The sequence below is a fragment of the Pituophis catenifer genome, unplaced genomic scaffold, assembly GCF_029215685.1.
Source record: "Pituophis catenifer annectens isolate HBS135680 unplaced genomic scaffold, rPitCat1.0.hap2 SCAF_2, whole genome shotgun sequence".
In the NCBI taxonomy this organism is placed as follows: Eukaryota; Metazoa; Chordata; class Lepidosauria; order Squamata; family Colubridae; genus Pituophis; species Pituophis catenifer.
Window position 1 is genome coordinate 36,401,635 of NW_027256882.1, and position 19,455 is coordinate 36,421,089.

General features: G+C 41.2%; 1 protein-coding gene across 1 annotated transcript in view; it reads right to left on the reverse strand.

The window, feature by feature from the left end:
- Nucleotides 1-210: 210 nt before the first annotated feature.
- LOC139310129 (vomeronasal type-2 receptor 26-like) overlaps nucleotides 211-19,455 on the reverse strand; it is a 32,000-nt gene continuing 12,755 nt past the window's right edge. Inside the window, exons 4-7 of the mRNA XM_070934285.1 lie at nucleotides 13,273-14,100; nucleotides 4,197-4,424; nucleotides 1,527-1,653; nucleotides 211-1,112 (exon numbers count right to left, since the gene is read on the reverse strand). Of these exons, the coding sequence (XP_070790386.1) occupies nucleotides 211-1,112; nucleotides 1,527-1,653; nucleotides 4,197-4,424; nucleotides 13,273-14,100 (2,085 nt within the window). The remainder of the gene's footprint in view (nucleotides 1,113-1,526; nucleotides 1,654-4,196; nucleotides 4,425-13,272; nucleotides 14,101-19,455) is intronic.

The window sequence follows — 19,455 nt, forward strand, 5'->3', positions numbered from 1 at the left end:
GAATTCAGATTAGGACAATTGAAGGATATGATTATTTCTGATAGTTTGAGTTGTTTTAGCAACTTTAATACTCAATTATTATAATTTTTATAATTCAAAATTCTCATGGAATGAAGAAAGATAAGTGACAATACATAAAACATTACTTCAAAGTATGTGATTTTATGCTGCATGTAAACTGTAGAAAAATAAACACCAACACAAAGAAACTTAATGATTTTTTATCATCAGATGTTCTTTGGTGTTCATGTCAGGTCTCAGGATAATAATGTAGCATTTGGGGATAAAGATGCAGCCCAGTAAACCCAGGCCAGAGGCCAGGATGGAGAAGATCTGCACGGCTACCATGTATTTCCCCTTGGTGCTCAGATAAGTGGGAACAAAGGAGATCCAAACGCTACAAAAAACCAACATGCTGAAGGTGATCAGTTTGGCTTCGTTAAAAGCCCCTGGCAGGTTTCGAGCCAGAAATGCCACCAAGAAACAGATGGCAGCCAAAAAACCCATGTAGCCAAGAGCAGAGTAGAACATGGTGACAGAGCCTTCATTGCACTGCAGCAGGATGTGTTCTGGTTGGGAATGAAAGTCAGAATCTGGGAATGGGGGAAAGACTCCCAGCCACATCATACAGAGGCCTACTTGAATACCAGAGCAGGATAAAACAATAGAGTTGGCCAGACTCTTCCCCAGCCATTTCCTCATGCTGCTGCCTGGCTTTGTGGCCAGAAAGGCCACCACCACCATGACAGTCTTGGCCAGCAAGGAAGACACAGCAACTGAGAAAACAATACTGAAAACGGTTTGTCGAAGGAGACAGGTCATTTTCACGGGGCGACCGATGAATAGGAGCGAAGTCAAGAAAGAAAGCAGGAGTGAAACCAGGAGGATGTAGGTGAGTTCACAGTTGTTGGCTTTGACTATGGGAGTGTCTCGGTATTTCATGAAGATTCCCAGAATAAAGGCAGTGGTTAGGGACAAAGCGATGGCAAAGAAAGCCAGGATGAGTCCCAACAATTCTTGATAGGATAAGAAGCTTATATTTTTGGGGACACACTGATCTCGCTTCTTATTGGAATACTGGTCATCTGGACACTTTTCACAATGGGCTGCATCTGAGAAAAAAAAATGCTTAGCATGAATCTGTTTTTGCAGCTGTAGGAGCATGAAAAGTGCAGCAGAAATCAGTTACTTCATATTCAAAGAATATTTCTGCCCAGTGATATTATACAACATTAGTTAAAATAATCAAACAGTCTTTTTAAAAGATGAAGATGAATGGGATTATCAGCTCTCAAAAATTGTCCTCTTTTCCAAAACCAAGAAAAAAGTAACAACTCAATAGAAATCAGCAACCTTTCATTATATATTTTAATGCCCTCAACATCATCCAAATTTGGTGATAGTGCCCAATCTTGGAAGCTTGTGGATGCCTTCAAGAAATTTAATGTTTTTCTTGCTTCTTTATCAAATATCCCCTTTATCGAATATTGATTGTATCTTGATTTTTTTGGAGCCACCTACTGTACCTTCTTGCCCAGAGAATGTCCCTTCCATACACAGAGAACAGTCATAGCAGCAAACTGGGGCTCCCTCTCTCACAAGCTTGGCATAACCGGGGCGGCAACTTTCTGTACATCTTGAATAAGGCACCATCTAAACATAAACAGAAAGATTAGTCAGGGTGATATATGAATTAGTAGGATTTACTGAAATCAAGTGGCTTACAGAAGCTCAGGAGCACATTGACCAAAATCAGTCAAGAAGTAGTGGCATGAACTTTAATTACTCTACTCGCAAGGCGCAAATGAAAGATCATTCTCTTTCTCTATCAATCTCCATTGTAGATCTCAAAAGAGTCTCATTGCCTTAATTTTTCCCCCAAAGGAAAGTATTTCCATTAAAAAAGGTGTTACTCCTGAGGGCATGCTGAAGAATGCTATAACTTACCCTATTTTTTGGAATATAAAACGCACTCTCCCCTCCAAAAGAGGGTGAAAATTTCGGTGCATCTTATTCACCGAACATAGCCAAAAATGCAAGGCACAGAGGAAGCAATGGTCTTTGGCAATCCCTGCAGTCTGGAACAGCTGATTGGGGGTATTCTGGGAAACCAATCTACCCGCCAATCAGCTGCTCATACTGAATCAGACTGCAATAATGTGCTGAAGCTGACCTGGCTGTTTGTGCAAGGACTGTCAGAGTTTGTAGCAGCAAGGAAAACACAAGCAGAGGAGAGGAGTTTCAGTTTCAGAGATCAGCACAGCATGCAGCTTTAGAACAATTGACCTAAGCTCCACCCAGGCTCCTTCCTTATTGCTCCCACAGCAAATACTGTTTCAGTTTCCAAACAGCTTTCAACTCTCTCAAAGACTGACAGGATGCTAGCCAGCTGAATACTGATGGATGCTGGTAGGCAGATTTTTCCCCTATTTTCCTCCACCAAAACTAAGGTGCGCTTTATACTCTGGAGTGTCTTATACTCTGAAAAAAACAGTATATATATATTTTTCTCCATCTTTGCTTTTCAGGAAACTTCCAACATCTAGCTTTTTCTAGGCTCCCTATCTTTCTCTCCTACAACTGATCATTGTATCATCATATGTAAATGACTTTTTTAGCCTCTTATGCAATTCAGTGGGCTAAATCTTCATATTCTGGATTTTTCTTCCAAAGGTGCTTTTTCAAAAGACAACTGATCTTTCTTTTCCCTTGAAGATGTTTCGCTTCTCATTCCAGGACCTTCTTCAGTTCTGACTGAATGGTGGAGTATGGAAAGATTTATATTCCTTGGAATCATTTGGTCATTAGCAGTCTTTCTGAAAATTGTTGAGGCCACTTGGAATTTAACTGTTTAGTTTAGTTTAGTTTAGTTTTATTATATTTCTATACCGTCCTTCTCCTGAAGGACTCAGGGTGGTGAACAGCCATGATAAAACAACATACAAGACAAAATTTAAAAAACATATTAAAACAATTCAATCCTTGGCCAAAATTGAAACTTCTAATTAAAACCATTTTAAACCACTTTTAAAACCCAATTTAAAATCATTTATCCCATCAGACCGGCTTGCTGAAATAATAGGGTCTTCAGAGCATGATGGAAGGTGCGGAGGTCGGGGATCCTTCGTATGTCCGGGGGCAATTCATTCCATAGGGCATGAGCCCCCACAGAGAAGGCTCTCACCTTGGGGGTCGCCAGTGACATTGTTTGGCTGACGTCACCCTGAGGAGGCCCTCTCTGTGGGAGCGTGTCGGTCGGTGGGGGGAAAACGGTGGCAGAATGCGGTCCTGTAAGTAACCAGGTCCCAAGCCATGGAGCACTTTAAAGGTGGTAACCAACACCTTGAAGTGCACCTGGAAGACCACCGGGAGCCAGTGCAGCTCGCGCAAGAGGGGTGTTACATGGAAGCGACGAGTCGCCCCCATTATCACTCGCGCGGCTGCATTCTGGAGCAGTTGGAGCCTCCGGGTGCTCTTCAAGGGGAGCCCCATGTAGAGAGCATTACAATAGTCCAGACGGGAAATGACGAGGGCGTGAGTGACTGTAGGCAAGGCGTCCCGATCCAGAAAGGTACGCAACTGGGAAATCAGGCAAACCTGATAAAAAGCCCCCCTGGCCACGGCCCCCTGGCCACAGTCGGGGGCCGTGGAATTTATCTGTACCCTCAGGGTCACGTGAATAGTGCAAATGGGTGTGGAACCTTCCTGCAATTGCTGAATCTATATCCTGTTTACAACACAGTCTTTTCAGCAGTTCCAAATCTTTCCATTCTCCACCATTCAGTCAGAACTGAAGAAGTTTCTTGGATGAGAAGTGAAACATCTTCAAGGGAAAACAAAGTCCAGGTGCCTTTTGAAAAAGCACCTTTGGCAAAACTGTGACCTGGATGACTGAGAATCTCCATAGACATTCTGGATTATCTCTTTCTGAAAACAAGATAATTTGATGTACTATAAATTATGGCAACATATTCCCGTTTAATAATATAGATTGCGAATCCCGCAATACAATGCAGCAGGTTCCAGTGTGTGATAGATTATTGTAAAACCTCTAAAGTAAAATAATATCTAATGAATTAATGAGGCTTTAAGGTCTCTTATTTGGAATTTATCGCAATTGGCCTCAATAAGAATTATTTCTGAGCAGAAATATATGGAGATAAATAGATGAGCAAAATCCAAGCAGCCTCAACTACTTTGTTAAATAAAGTTGGCCATTGGATGGCACTGTGATTGACAGAAATCTTGACTTCCAAGGAGGCTTGTCTTTCTACATTCCCAATTTTCACCCCCATGTCTGATTTGTTCAAAACGGATGTCCACTGCATGATATCAAAGTGACCAACAGGAACTCCATTTTCATCAAAAGAAATCCCATCATTGGAAATATTGTGATGTTGGAAATTGCTCAGGAACTTATGAAGCTGTAGAAAAAAAAAACATTCCAATTTGAGCCTTTATTCAATATTTTTCTTGCTATTATTGGAGGAACTCTGAATAATTTAACGTTTTCAAATCATCACTACAGTCTGAAACAGATTGATTCAGCATTTCATGGGAAGGTTCTTTCATTCTCCTGTATTTTACAGTTCTTTTTCAAATATTTATAGAATAGAATAGAATAGAATAGAATAGAATAGAATAGAATAGAATAGAATAGAATAGAACAGAACAGAACAGAACAGAGAAGAGAAGAGAAGAGAAGAGAAGAGAAGAGAAGAGAAGAGAAGAGAAGAGAAGAGAAGAGAAGAGAAGAGTTGATTGTGACCTTGGAGGTCTTCTAGTCCATCCCCCTGCTTAGGCAGGAAACCCTACACCACTTCAGACAAATGGCTATCCAACATCTTCTTAAAAACGTCTAGTGTTGGAGCATTCACAGCTTCTGGAGGCAAGTTGTTCCATTGATTAATTGTTCTAACTGTCATAAAATTTCTCCTTAGTTCTAGGTTGTATCTCTCCTTGATTAGTTTCCACCCATTGCTTCTTGTCCTACCCTCAGGTGCTTTGGAGAATAGCTTGACTCCCTCTTCTTTGTGGCAGCCCCTGAGATATTGGAACACTGCTATCATGTCTCTCCTAGTCCTTCTTTTCATTAAACTAGACATACCCAGTTCCTGCAACCATTCTTCATATGTTTTAGCCTCCAGTCCTCTAATCATCTTAGTTGCTCTTCTCTGCCCTTTTTCTAGAGTCTCAACATCTTTTTCACATTGTGGCAACCAAAACTGGATGCAGTATTCCAAGTATGGCCTTACTAAAGAATTATAAAGTGTTATTAACACTTCCCGTGATCTTGATTCTATCCCACTGTTTATGCAGCCTACAACTGTGTTGGCTTTTTGGGCAGCTGCTGCATACTGCTGGCTCATATTTAAATGGTTGTCCACTGGGACTCCAAGATCCCTCTCACAGTTACTACTATTGAGCAAGGTACCACATATACTGTACCTGTGCACTTTGTTTTTTTTGCCTAAATGTAGAACCTTACTTTTTTCTCCATTGAATTTCATTTTGTTAGATAGTGCCCAATCTTCAAGTCTGTCAGGATCCTTCTGTATCTTAAGCCTATCTTCCGTAGTGTTGGCTATTCCTGCCAGCTTGGTGTCATCAGCAAATTTGATGAGTTCCCCATCTATCCCATCATCCAAGTAATTTATTATCTCACATTCTTGAAAACATGGAATAGATAACACCACCATCAGGTGGCTTTGTAACTGGATAACAAATTATATTCAACATGTAGTCCTCTGGGGAACCTCATCCACATGGAGGAAAGTAAGCAATGGGGTTCCCCAAGTTTCCATTTTAGGCACAGCACTCTTCAATATCTTCAAAAAAGATATAGGTGAGGGAATTGAAGGGTAACTGATAAAAATTTGCAGATGACAATAAGCTGGCAGGAATAGCCAACACCCCAGAAGACAAGCTCACGATCCAAAAAGATCTTGACAAATTGAACATGGGCCCCTATCTAACAAAATGAAATTCAGCATAGATAAAAGTAAGGTTTTACACTTAGGCAAGAAAAACCAACAGTATAGGTACAGACTAAGTGAAATTTGGCTTAATGCCAGTAACTGTGAGAAGGATCTTGGAGTCCTAGTAAACAATCATTTAAATATGAGCCAACAATGTGTGGCAGCAGACAAAAATGCCAATGCAATCCTAGGCTTTGTTAATAAAGGGATAGAATCAAGATCATATGAAGGTCTTATATTACAAACCCTTAGTAAGACCATATTTAGAATACTGCATCCAGTTCTGGACAACACAATATAAAAAAGATATTGAAACACTGGAAAGACTGTAGAGATGAGCAAGAAAAATGATTAGGGGGCTGGAGGCTAAAACATACCAAGAACAGTTACAGCAGGAGTAAAATCCTACTGGTTCGGACCGGTTTGGGAGAACTGGTAGGGATGATTGGCATCAGTTCGCTAAACCATAGCAATCATCCCTGGTTGCCCGCTTGACTCTTCTGTCTCACTTGATACTTCTAGCTGCTGGGCCCACCCACCCACTCCCACCCTATATAAGTTCCCTTTGCCATGTGGCCCAGCAGCTTGCCTCACCAGTCGCCTCACCTGCTCAGCTCACCAAAGGTAAGCAATGTATGCCGCCTGCTTGCCCTTAGAATTGGGTTGGGTGCCGTGGCCCGGGCCCGGGCCCAGGGACATGCGATTCCCTGAGGCCCTGCAGCTGCCACCCACTCACTGCCCACCTCGACCGGTTCAGGTAATTCACCATTCCCTGGCTCCGGCCTTGCCATAGAGCCACCACCCGCTTGCCACCCGCCTCGACCAGGTCAGGGAATGCATCATTTCCTGGCTCTGGCCTTGTCCTGGAGCTGCCGCTCACTTGCCAGCCACTTCCCACTCTCCCTTTGCCACGTTATGCATCCTTAATTTTCTTGTGAGGGATCTCACGAAGATTGATGGTTCATTGAGGGTGCTTCCAAGAAAAGTCAGCACGCAAGGATGCAATCAAGTTAAATATTTATTTAGGAATAAAGTAGGTAAAATGAGTTCCCAGGCATGGAGGCATCCATGCCTGGATTGAGCCCATGGGTCAGTCCCATAGGAGAGTAGAACAAGAGCGGGGGGGGAGCAGCCCCTGTGCAGGGGTTCTTATAGGGGTCCCTGGCCCCTCCCTTACTGATGTGTGTGGGGGACCAGAGGGCCATTAGCTTTCCCCAATGGGGCTGCAGTGGCTGGAGCCCCCTTGACCCACCAGTGGGATCAGAGGTGCCTCTTTGCTCCCATCTGGTGGCCTTTGAAGAAACTGCCATGGCTGGCACAAAACACCTAACATTCCTCTCATGGCTGGCTGCCAGGGAAGGCAAGCCAGGGCTGAGACATTGCTGCTGGGCTGAATGCCAGCCCACATCTCGCCCCCCTTGTTGCGAGATGCCTGCAGCTGCAGCCTCTCTTTTTTTGGTGCGACTAGAGGTGCTTTTTGTGGTGAAAGATACAGCGGCTGCAGGCTTCTTATAGCGAAAGTTACCAGAGCCGCTCCCCTTCTTAAACACGTCGCTGCCATCACTGCTCTGTTCCATATGCTGGGTGCGCATGCACACATCATTCACCGTATTTTTCGGAGTATAAGACACACCTTTTTACCCCCAAAAAGGGGGTGAAAATTTAGGTGCGTCTTATACACCGAATGTAGCCCTGCCCACCCATTGGCCCCCACCCTTGCAGCAGTTACCTCCTTGCGAGCAAACAGCAAGAAAAAACAGCTCCTTTCAGCTTCAGCATAGAATAATTAAGTTGATTAGATCGGCCTCCCGACTCTCAGCTGATTTGCTCTTAGCTGTTTTGCGCAGGGCTCCACTGCTTGCTGCAAAGAGCTAAATTGCTGGAGCAGATTTTTTTTCCCTTGTGCTAATGAAGCTATGCTGAAAACGAAAATGAAAGTAAAGCAGGCTGTTTGCTTTTTGCTGCAGCAAGGCAAAATTAGGCAGAGACAGAAGGAGATTTCTTTTTCTTCTTTTTCCTCACCAAAAAAGGTAGGTACAAACAATGGGCAGAAGAGGAGAGTTCAAGATTTTAAATACAAAAGAAAAAAAGGAGAACCAAAAAGGCAAAAATATAAATGGGAAGGGAGAAAAAGAAAAAGAAATGAAAGAGAAAAATGCTATACATATTTAGAATTGAAATATGAATAACAGTAAGAAATAAATGGGAAATCATGATTGTAAAAATGAAATGAATAATAATTGGAATATTTGTCTTTGTATTTTTGAAATCTAGAAAATGATAAGTTTTTATTTTTATATTTTTTTTAGAAATATGAATAAGTATAAACTGTAACAATTGAAATACCTTTAATGGTATACGGTGGTAAAGTAAAAAAGGATTAAATTGTAGCTTAGATAACAGCTAGAACATTTTTAAATTTAATTAGGAAAATTGTAATGATTGATTTTTAATTATATATTGTGATGAAAGTAGAAATGATTAAGTTGTGATTTGGAGGATTATGTGGGCAAAACTATGTGGGTTATTGGGAGAGTTTAAGATGTGAAAATGAGTAACATAAGAGGGGAAATTATTTGGTTTATTATTATTGGTAAATATAATTAATTGATTTGTAAGAAATTGGATTGCATGGAAATAATTGGAATATTCATGTTCATTAATTAATTATACAAAAAATATAGTTATATAACTAATTGATTTATATTTAAATTTTGAATTTGTATTAAACAATTGTAATATTACATAATTAACCAATGTGAGGATGGATATAAAAATAGAAGGCAATGGGAAGGGGTATAATATAGAATAGAAGGGAAAAATTGAATTTGATTAAGATTAGAGATGAGGATGAAGGGTAATATTGGTTTTTTAAAAAATGAGGAATAAATATGGCAAAAAGGAAACATAGAAATTGTAAATTTAATTGAAATGACTAAACACTGTTTAAATTTGTGAACCAGCCAAATACTCTGTTCAAAGAAAATACATTGTATGTTTGTATGTGTGTTTGTCTAAAAAAAAAAAAACCTTTTAAAAAAACCCCAAAAAGGTAGGTGTGTCTTATACTCTGGTGCGTCTTATACTCCGAAAAATATGGTACTTATTTATTCATCATTCATCAGCTGCAGCAGGCAACGGTGTGCGCATGTGCATGGAACAGGGTGGCGATGGAGGGAGCACTTTTAAGAAGGGGAGCAGCTTCCTGTAACTTTTGGTACAACAAGCCTGCAGCTGCTGCATCTTTGTCTGAAATGGTGCAGGGTCTCCTGCTCGATTTGTGGGTTGGACTAGAAAAACCTCTGAAGTCCTTTCAAACTCTTATTATTCTATGTTTTATGTTCTATGTTTTGCTGCTTCACCATCACAGCCCCATCTGAGGCAAGACCATTTGCAGATATGGGAAAACATGTAATGGGAGAAGATGGAGAATACAATTTTGCCATCAGACCTGATCAAGATGAAGTTAGCGGAGTTATCTAGCAAAATTCAATCTTAATCCAGAACAAACAATCCAGCTGAACTCCTTAGCTTGGAGACCACTTTGTGATAACAATAAAGGTTGAGGATTGCTGGAATATTCTGATGCTTGTTTAGTTTTGAAAATTATGTTGTCACCATAGAGCTAATTCTGTCACATAAGCATCCCAAACTAGCACAGGTTGTTTAACTTTGGAAGTTATCATCTCTTTCTAACTCACCATCAGGGTTCCAAGTAATACGCCCGTAGCAAACAAGACTCTGAGGCAAGCAGGTTCCTCAAATATCAGTTTTATTGGACATATATTATAGGCTCAGGCTGGTGAAAACTGACTCTAAATGTTCATTAAAATGTGGAAAGGGAATACTTTTCAATATAATAGTGGGAAAATTAAAAGTTAGAAAGGGGAATAGATATAATATTTTGGGCAGGATATTCATCTTTATCGATGCTGTTCTGCCCAAAAGTGATAATTGCAGTTTCCCCCATTTTTCCAAATCCTGTTTTATTGTTTGAACCAGAGGTATATAGTTGTCTTCTTTTAGAGCTGAGCATCTCACTGATATCCATATCCCTAAATATTTAATTTTTTTTAACTATTTGTAGGTCTGATTCCTTTTCTAATTCTTTCTTCTGAGTTTCTGTTAAATTTTTAACCAGTATTTTAGTTTTCCCTTTATTCAATTTAAATCCAGCTACCTCCCCATTACTTCCTATTTCCCCCAGTAATCTCGGGCCCGTTTCTTATTATTCAGAAAGTTTTAGAGTGTGCCGAAATGAACAAATTAACATTAGAACTAAATGAAAAAGAGGACTCAGAATACTATATGGTGTGGGATGATTGGTACAAGTGGATTGATAACCGAACAAAAAATAGGTGAATATTAATACAAATTTTAAGATATATATATGTATCTGGAACTAAACATAAAGGAAGAATTGATCTAACCTGTGTGGAAAAGTAGCACTGTCTGACTGATTGTATTGTATTGTATTATAATAAATTTCAATAAATTAAAAAAGAAAAAGAAAGGGGACAGAAACTAGAGAGAGGGGGATTAACGGAATACACATCTTTATATAATAAGGTGAAGTAATAATAAGAGGGGAACACCGGAACACCGGCAGCCACAGCCACTCGGTCTTGGAAGGGTTGAGCCTGAGCCTGTTCCTCCCCATCCAGACCCGCACAGCCTCCAGGCACTGGGACATCACTTCCAAGGCATCATTGGGATGGTCTGGGGTGGAGATGTACAGCTGAGTGTTATCAGCGTACTGATGGAACTCCACCCCAAAACCACGGATCATCTCACCCGGTGGCTTCACATAAATGTTGAACAGGAGGGGCGAGAGGATTGACCCTTGTGGCACCCCACAAACAAGGTGCCTTGGGTCGACCGCTGCCCCCTGTCAACACAGATTGTGGCCGGTTGGAGAGATAGGAGGAGAACCACCACAAAACGGTGCCCCCCACCCCCAATCCCTCCAACCGGTGCAACATGATATCATGGTCGATGGTATCAAAAGCCACTGAGAGATCTAACAGGACCAGGATAGAGGAATAACCCCTACCCCGAGCCCTCCAGAGATCATCCACTAATGCGACCAATGCCGTTTCCGTGCTGTACCCAGGCCTGAAACCGGACTGGAGTGGGTCCAAATAGACAGCTTCATCCAGGTACTGGGGAAGCTGCCGCGCCACCACACTCTCAACAACCTTCGCAATAAAACGAAGGTTGGAGACTGGACAATAGTTAGCCAAAACAGCCAGATCCAGAGAGGGCTTCTTGAGGAGGGGCCTCACCACCGCCTCTTTCAAGGTGGTCTGCAGGACACTTTCACTCAAAGAAGCATTAATAATCCCCTGGAGCCAGCTTCGTGTAACCTCTCGGGAAGCCAGCACCAACCAGGAGGGACATGGGTCCAATAAACATGTGGTCGCGTTCAGCCATCCCAAGATCCTGTCCACGTCCTCGGGAGCCACAAGATCGAACTCCTCCCAGATAACACTCTCAAGACCTGCCTCAGTCATCTCGTCTGAACTAACCCAGTCAGTGGCCAAGTCTTCCCAAATCTGAGTTATTTTATCATACAGATATTGTACAAAATCCTCAGCTCGGTCCTGCAAGGGGTCATCCCGCGCTCCCAGATGGAGGAGGGAGTGGGTCACCCTAAACAGGGTGGCTGGGCGATTATCTGATGATGCGATAAGAGTGGCAAAATAGCTACATTTCGCCGCTTTTATTGCCACTAGATAGGTCTTAATATGAGACCTTACCAGTGTCAAGTCAGATTCAGACCGGCTGGCCCTCCAACCGCTCTCTAGGCGTCTTTTCCGGGACTTTATGTCCCTCAGCTCCTCGGAGAACCAAGGAGCTAAGTGAGTTCGGTGCCAGGTCAGAGGCCACAAAGGCATGACACGGTCCAAAGCCCCGGCGGCCGCACCATCCCAGGCAGCCACCAGGTCCTCAGCCGAGTCGTGAGCCACAGTCTCAGGAAATGGCCCAAGCTCCATCTGGAACGTGTCAGGATCCATCAGGCGCCTGGGGCGGAACCATCTGGTTGGTTCTGCCTCCCTGCGACGGGGTGCAGCAGTCAGAAAGTCAAGCCGAAGGAGCGAGTGGTCAGACCATGACAAGGGTTCAATGTCTATATCCCCTATATCAAGGCCACTCGACCACTGACCAGAGATAAAAACTAAGTCCAGAGTGTGTCCACCTATGTGAGTAGGGCCATGAATTACTTGAGTCAGGTCCATGGCCGTCATGGAAGCCATGAACTCCTGAGCTACCTCAGACGTTTCACCGATGGATGGCAGGTTAAAATCCCCCATGACCAAAAGTCTGGGGGTATCAACCGCCACCTCGGCTATGATGTTGAGGAGCTCGGGCAGGGTCGTTGCCATGTGGCAGGGAGCCAGGTACATGACCAACAGACCCATCTGCACCCCACGACCCCACTTCACAAAAAGGGACTCACATCCGGCTATCTGAGGTACAGTGGCCTCCCTCGAATCAAGACCTTCATATATAATAACCGCTAACCCCCCCTGCCCCTGCCCTGACCTCTCGGCTGATGAAATGCGCAGAAGCCTGGTGGGCACATATCCACAAGGGGAACCCCCCCTTCATGGCCCAACCAGGTCTCCGTAATGCCTGCCAGGTCCGCTCCCCCCTCCTGAAGAAGGTCACAAATGCAGGGGGCCTTATTTACTATGGACCTGGCATTGCATAACAGCAGCCGGAGACTCAGGCCCTGAGATTCTAAGCAACCTGGGGAACGGGAAGAGCTAAGGGGACCGGGGCATGCAATCGCTTGAAGATAGCGAGTGCGTGCCCCCACCACATGATATGGAATAACTAATAATTTAAGAATATAATTCAACAAAAATATGTTTACTATTACCAGAACTATATAAGCTTGTCAACTGTAGTAAATATGATGAATATCATTTTATTTGTACCAAAATGTAAGTCACTTAGGTGCCACACTGTTCACACATTGATATGTTTGTAAAAAAAAAATTAAAAAACAGTGGGAATGTCCTTGGTTCCCAGGAGAAAGTATTTTGTTTTGGCTACAAAACTCCAGCTATCTCTATTCCCCCCTCCCTCTCTACCTCTCAGCTCCAATGTGGTAACACTGAAGCCTTCAACATGGCCTCGGTCAGATCAGTTTCAGGGTTGACATTCATTCTCAAATACCACAAACTGGGCAGCTGCTCTTTGGAATATCTCACCCCTTTCTACATCTAATTTAATATTGAGGAATTGGAAGGGGAGAATCAATGGAACCTCAAAGGAGGAGACTTACCTGCCATGGCTGTACAATCTGGGGTGGTTGATGATCTCCAACTTGCATTCTCCTCTTACTCCGTTGGGAGGAAGAGGCAGCACTGAGGACCCAGGCCACAATTTGAATTATTTGGGAAATACTGGAGGAATCCTGAGACAGGATTCTTGCAATCACATCATGGGGTGGGAATTCCCAATTCTCTTTTTCTCTGCATTTTTTCCAAACTTTCTTAGATAACACAGGACTTGAATAAGAACATTGGAACGCTTTCTTTCCATCCAATTGGACCATAGATTCAAAAGATTTAATGTCATAATACTGAGTCCTTCTCTTTGTCTGGATGAGGAAGGAAAACAAAGCATATTTATTTTGGAGATCAACCAAGAGGTCAAAACTACCTACACTTAAAGGTGTCAAAGTTGTTGCAATCCACACCCTTCCCACAGTGGATGTATCAATCATTTTTATTATTGTTGCTAAGATTCCTGAGGCCTGAAAATCCAGTTGGCATACTATAATTTTTATTTGACTCTTGATAAGAGAACGGAAATTTTTCCTTTTTTCTTGCATGAGAATTTTTCCAGCACTTATCGGCACATTTGCTTCTGGGACAAATCCTGAGAGGACAATGCAAATCCCATTTTCTAGAGCAAGAACTTCCAAGCATCTTTTGAATTTTTGTCCTTTTTCATTGTCCTGAGAAAGGAGGCCGATCCACGTCCATTGGAACTGCAGGAGAAGCTTGATGATTGCTGAGTAAGGAGGTTCTTGGTTTGGAGTCATCCGATATGAAAAAGGAACATGATGATTTTTCTCAGCCATCTGGTTGATGACATTATAGTTAATCTAAGATAAAAGAGAAGGTACTGGTAGTGTAGGACGTTAGCAGCCATGCCCTCCTAGGAAAATGAGATATTTTAGGAAATATTAAAAGGGAAGAATATTTCTCGTAAAAGGGAGGCAGAAACTCAGCCCCCACCCCCTTTGTCAATGGGCTATGGAGGCCTGGATAGTCCATTCTACATAACAAAGATCTACCTGCTTCAGGCAGAACCATAATAGCAATTCCAAAGCCCTTTCAGTACATCACAATCCAGCAAGGCTCAACCAATCATGGACTCAAAACACAACCTACAGAGTTGCCCCTGTATGGCCCCATGGGAGTCTGACAACCAATCAGAATAAAGCTCGAATTCAAAATCCCAGAAGGGCATAAAACTCAGTCACTCTCAGCATCTCTTCCCTTTTTTTCTTCACCCAACATCATCAAGGCATGTGATCCTGTCCCCCATTAATATCATCTTTCCAAGTAACTTCCTTTTTTTTTTTTTATTGCAAAAGTTTTACAATTACATTTTCACCCCTTTTTTCACCCCCCCACCTCCCTCCCCAAACTTCCCATCCTCCCTAACCCTCCCTAACCCTCCCCCCCCAGACTTCCCTATTACATACTCATAACTAATAACACTAATATATAAACCTGAACCCATCCCTCCCCCTATATAATTTTTCCTCTTTGTCTCTTTACATTAAAATATTTCTAATACATTATTTTCAAATAAAAGCTATTTGATACTTTCTAGTTTGGTATTTGTTCTGAACATATTCTATCCACCTTTTCCATTCCCATTCATAAGTCTCTTGTGAACAATCTTTTAAATACGCTGAAATCTTCGCCATCTCTGCAAAACTGGCCATCTTCAAAGTCCATTCCTCGATAGTAGGCAAAGCTTCATTCTTCCAGTATTTACCTATCAACAATCTTGCTGCTGTTATCATATACAATATTAGTTTTATTTCACCCCGTGTAAAACCCTTAACTATACCCAATAAAAACAATTGTGGAGAAAATTGAATTTTTTTCTTCAAAACATTCTGCATGACCCACCAAATTTTTATCCAAAAAGCCTTAACTTTCCTACAGGTCCACCATACATGATAATACGTAGCATCCAAACATTCGCATCTCCAACATTTTGGCTGAACATTAGGGTACATACATGACAACTTTTTAGGATCTAAATGCCATCTATAAAACATTTTATAAAAATTTTCTCTCAGGTTTTGCGACTGTGTAAATTTAACATTCTGAACCCAAATTTTTTCCCAAGTTTCCAGCATCACTGGTTCTTCAAAATTCTGTGCCCACTTAATCATACAATCTTTAACTAATTCCGTTTCTGAATCTCTTTCTAACAAAACATTATAAAGCCTTTTAATATGCATTGGACCTTTCTCTCTTATATGTCTAACCAATTCTTCCTCATGCAACATAATACCAGTTTTTTGGTCCTCTTTCCATCTCATTTGTAATTGATTATATTGTAACCAAGTTAAATTAATCCCTTCGTCCAACAGTGTCTGCAATGTCTTCAGCTGCCATCTGCCCGCATCTGTAAAAAGAACCTCTTTGTATAAAAACCCCCCGAGTGACATTATATTTGTATTCCACAAGGTATGACCAAGATCCAGCCATAGCGGTATTTTATAATCCCATTTGAGTCGGTGCTTCTTCCAAACTCTCATCAAAGAATCTCTGAGTATATGACTTTTAAATACTTTATCAACTTTATCATCATAAAATAAGTAAGCATGCCATCCAAATTCAAGATCAAAACTTTCTGCATTCAATATTCCAGCCTTTTTATTTCCAAACCAGTCACTTGTTAAAGTTAAAGCTGCTGCATCATAATATAACTGTAGGTTTGGGAGTTTAAGGCCTCCTCTTTCTGGAACATCTTGCATAATTTTCAATTTCACTCTCGGCTTTTTCTCGTTCCAGACAAACTTATTCACACCAGACTGCCAGACTTTCAGTTGTTTATCACTTTTAAGCACCGGAATCATTTGGAACAAAAACAGAAATCTTGGCAAAATATTCATCTTAACTGCTGCTATTCTTCCAAGTAAAGACAGTTGCAGCTTTTTCCAAGTCTCCATGTCTTTCTGAACCTCTCGCCACAACACCTCATAATTATTTTGAAACAATTTCATATTTGATTCTGCAACCTGAATTCCAAGATATTTTACCTTAGGTACAATTTCAAAACCTGCCCTCCTTTCAAGCTCGTGTTTACGATCTTGTGTCATATTCTTAACTATCATTTTAGTCTTTTTTGAGTTCAGTTTAAAACCTGAAACTCTACCATAGTCTTGTATAATGTCGTTCATCAGGATTATTGATTCCATTGGTTGTGATAGGGTAACAACCAGATCATCTGCAAATGCCTTTATTCTATAATCCTCTTGCCTTATCACTATACCTTTCAAAATTTTTGAGTCCCGTATTGTATTTAGCAAGACTTCCAATGTTAATATAAATAAAAGTGGGGACAACGGACATCCCTGTCTTGTTCCTTTTTCAATTTTAAACTCTGTCATCAAACTTCCATTAATAATAATCTGTGCTTTTTGCTCTTGATAAATTGCTGAAATCGCCTGTATAAATTGGTCCCCAAAGCCCATCTTTTTTAAAGTCTTTAGTAGAAAGTTCCAATCCACTCTATCAAAGGCTTTCTCCGCATCCAAAAAAACCAGCACTGCAGAAATCTGTTTATTCTTATCAAGATATTCCAATAAGTCTATTACTTGCCTTACATTGTCCTTCATATATCTGCCCTCAATAAATCCCGCTTGGTCCTCATGAATCACTTTTTGGATTACTGGCATCAACCTGTTGGCTAATACCTTCGCATAAATTTTATAGTCTGTGTTCAAAAGAGATATTGGTCTGTAGTTCTCTGGTTTTTTAGGACCAACTTGTTCCTTTGGTATCAGAGATATATAAGCAGTTGTCCAAGATGGGGGTATTTTACCCCCTTGTTGAATATTGCAAAATAAATCTCTAAGTTGTTCCACCATTTCAGCTTGTAAAGTTTTGTAATACACTGCAGTCAAACCATCCGTGCCAGGAGCTTTGGCTGTTTTTAGCTGCTTAATTGCTGCTATTATCTCCTCCTCTGTTATAGGATAATTCATTCTTTCCTTTTGTTGATCAGTAATTTTTGTAACTCTCTTATCCTTTAAATATTTTTCTATAAGTCCATTCTGCACCTCTTCTTTGGCATATAATTTAGTATAATAATCCACAAAAGCTTCTTTAATTAATTTTTGTTGAAAAATTTCTTTCCCTCCAATGTCAATACTATCAATAGTCCGTATACTTTGTTTTTTCCTCAGTGTGTAAGCCAACCATCTGCCCGGTTTATTGGCATTGCAAAATGTATTATGCTTCGCGTATTGTAAACTTGTTGCAACTTGTTCCGCCATAAGCATTTGAAATTGGTCTTTCAAAAGTTTTATAGCACTTCGTATTCTTTCATCTGTTGGGTTTTTAATAAGTAACTGTTCCTTATTCTTTATTTCCATTTCCAACTCAGATCTTTTCTTTTGTCGGAACAGTCTATGTTTAGAATTCATGTAGATAAGTACCCCTCTCATATAAGCTTTACTAGCGTCCCAAACAATTTCAATTGGGGTACCTTTATTCAAATTTATTTCAAAAAATTCTTTCAAATGCTTTTTAAGTTCTATTGTATTTTTTTCATATCTAAACAAGTTCTCATTTAATCTCCAAGAACGTCTCTCAACCTTATCCATCTCAATTTCTATCCATACAGGGCTATGGTCAGTCAAAGTTCTTGGAAAAATCTTTGTTCTTTTTGTCTTAATAAGTAGATCATTTGACAACAGGATAAAATCAATCCTAGAAAAGGATCTATGTCTATCGGAAAAGAAAGTGTAATCCAATTCATAACTTCAGTAACTTCCTTGAATCCAGTGTCTTTCCCCCCACCTTGGAACTGAACCCAGAAGGATATTTCTTCCAACAGTAGTTTGGAAAAATTAAAAACAAACAAACAACAACAAAAAAACCACAGTAGTTTGTGCCAGTTTTAATGATAAAAGTCAGATGGTAAATCTAAGAGCCTTTCCACACTGCTGAGAGACAATTCAAACGATAACTGCATTAATTTTGCTAATTCCCTTGATGTTCTGTCCTGTTGTCTTCTATGCTCCCTTTGAAATCAGGGAGCTCTGAATTATCTGTATGTTCATTGGTGGTCCTCATAGAGCACACCCTTCTGGTCACATTAGAACTCTGTGGGTCACCCATCCACTCAGTCAATTAGTCAATCAGAATAGAGCTGGAAAGTCTTCTAATCCAACTACCTGCTCAAGTAGGAGACCCTAGTCCAGGGGTATCAAACTCAAGGCCCGAGGGCTGGATCTGGCCTGCAGGGTGCTTAGATCTGGCCTGTGTGGCCGCCCTTGAAATAGCAAAGGACCAGCCCACAGTGCCTCTGCAAGTGAAAATGGAGTTAGAGAGGGCCAGGCATGGTCCTCCTGAGCTCTGTTTTGGCAAGCAGAGGATTGCAGGATGCTTCCCAGCCAAAAATAAAGCTTGTGAGGGCCATGCATTCCCTCTCTGACCTCTGTTTAAGCTACAGAGGGTTGCAGGAGGCCATCCCAGATGAAAACGGGGCTCGGGAGCCCATTTTCGCTGGCAGAGGATTCAGGCCACCACAGGTGCCCCTGACACAAGTGACATCGTGCTGCCCATTCCCACTTTGTCCATGCCTCTGCCCAAAGTCAGACACAACCTGGATGTGGCCCTCAATGAAATCGAGTGACACCCCAGCCCTAGTCCAACCCCCTGCTCAAGCAGCAGAACCAAGACCTTTTTACACAAGTGACTGTCCAGTCTCTTCTTAAAAAAACACCAGTGATGAAACACCCACCACTTCTGAAGGCAATCAGTTCCAATGATTAATTGTCCTCAAAACCTTAATTCCAGGTTGCTTCCCTCCTTGATTAGCTTCCATCCATTGCTTCTTGTCCTGCCTTCTGGTGCTTTGGAAAATAAATTGATCTCCTCCTCTTTATGGCAGCTTCACAAATACTGGAATACTGCTATGCACTTATGGAATTTTTTTTTAAAACTGACAAATATATTAATTTGTCATAGATTATTACTGCTTATTTGATTGTTTTGTATGTTGGGCTTAAAATATAACAATATTAAAATATTGTTATATTCCCCCCTCAATAATCCATCGTGACCCCATGAACAATGTTTCTCTAGGCCTTCCTGTCCTCTACTATCCTCTGGAGTCCATTTAAGCTATTCATTCTTTTTTCATATCTTTCTTTTGAATTTTTTACTTCACTCTCAATTTTATAAAAAAATGAGGAATTCCT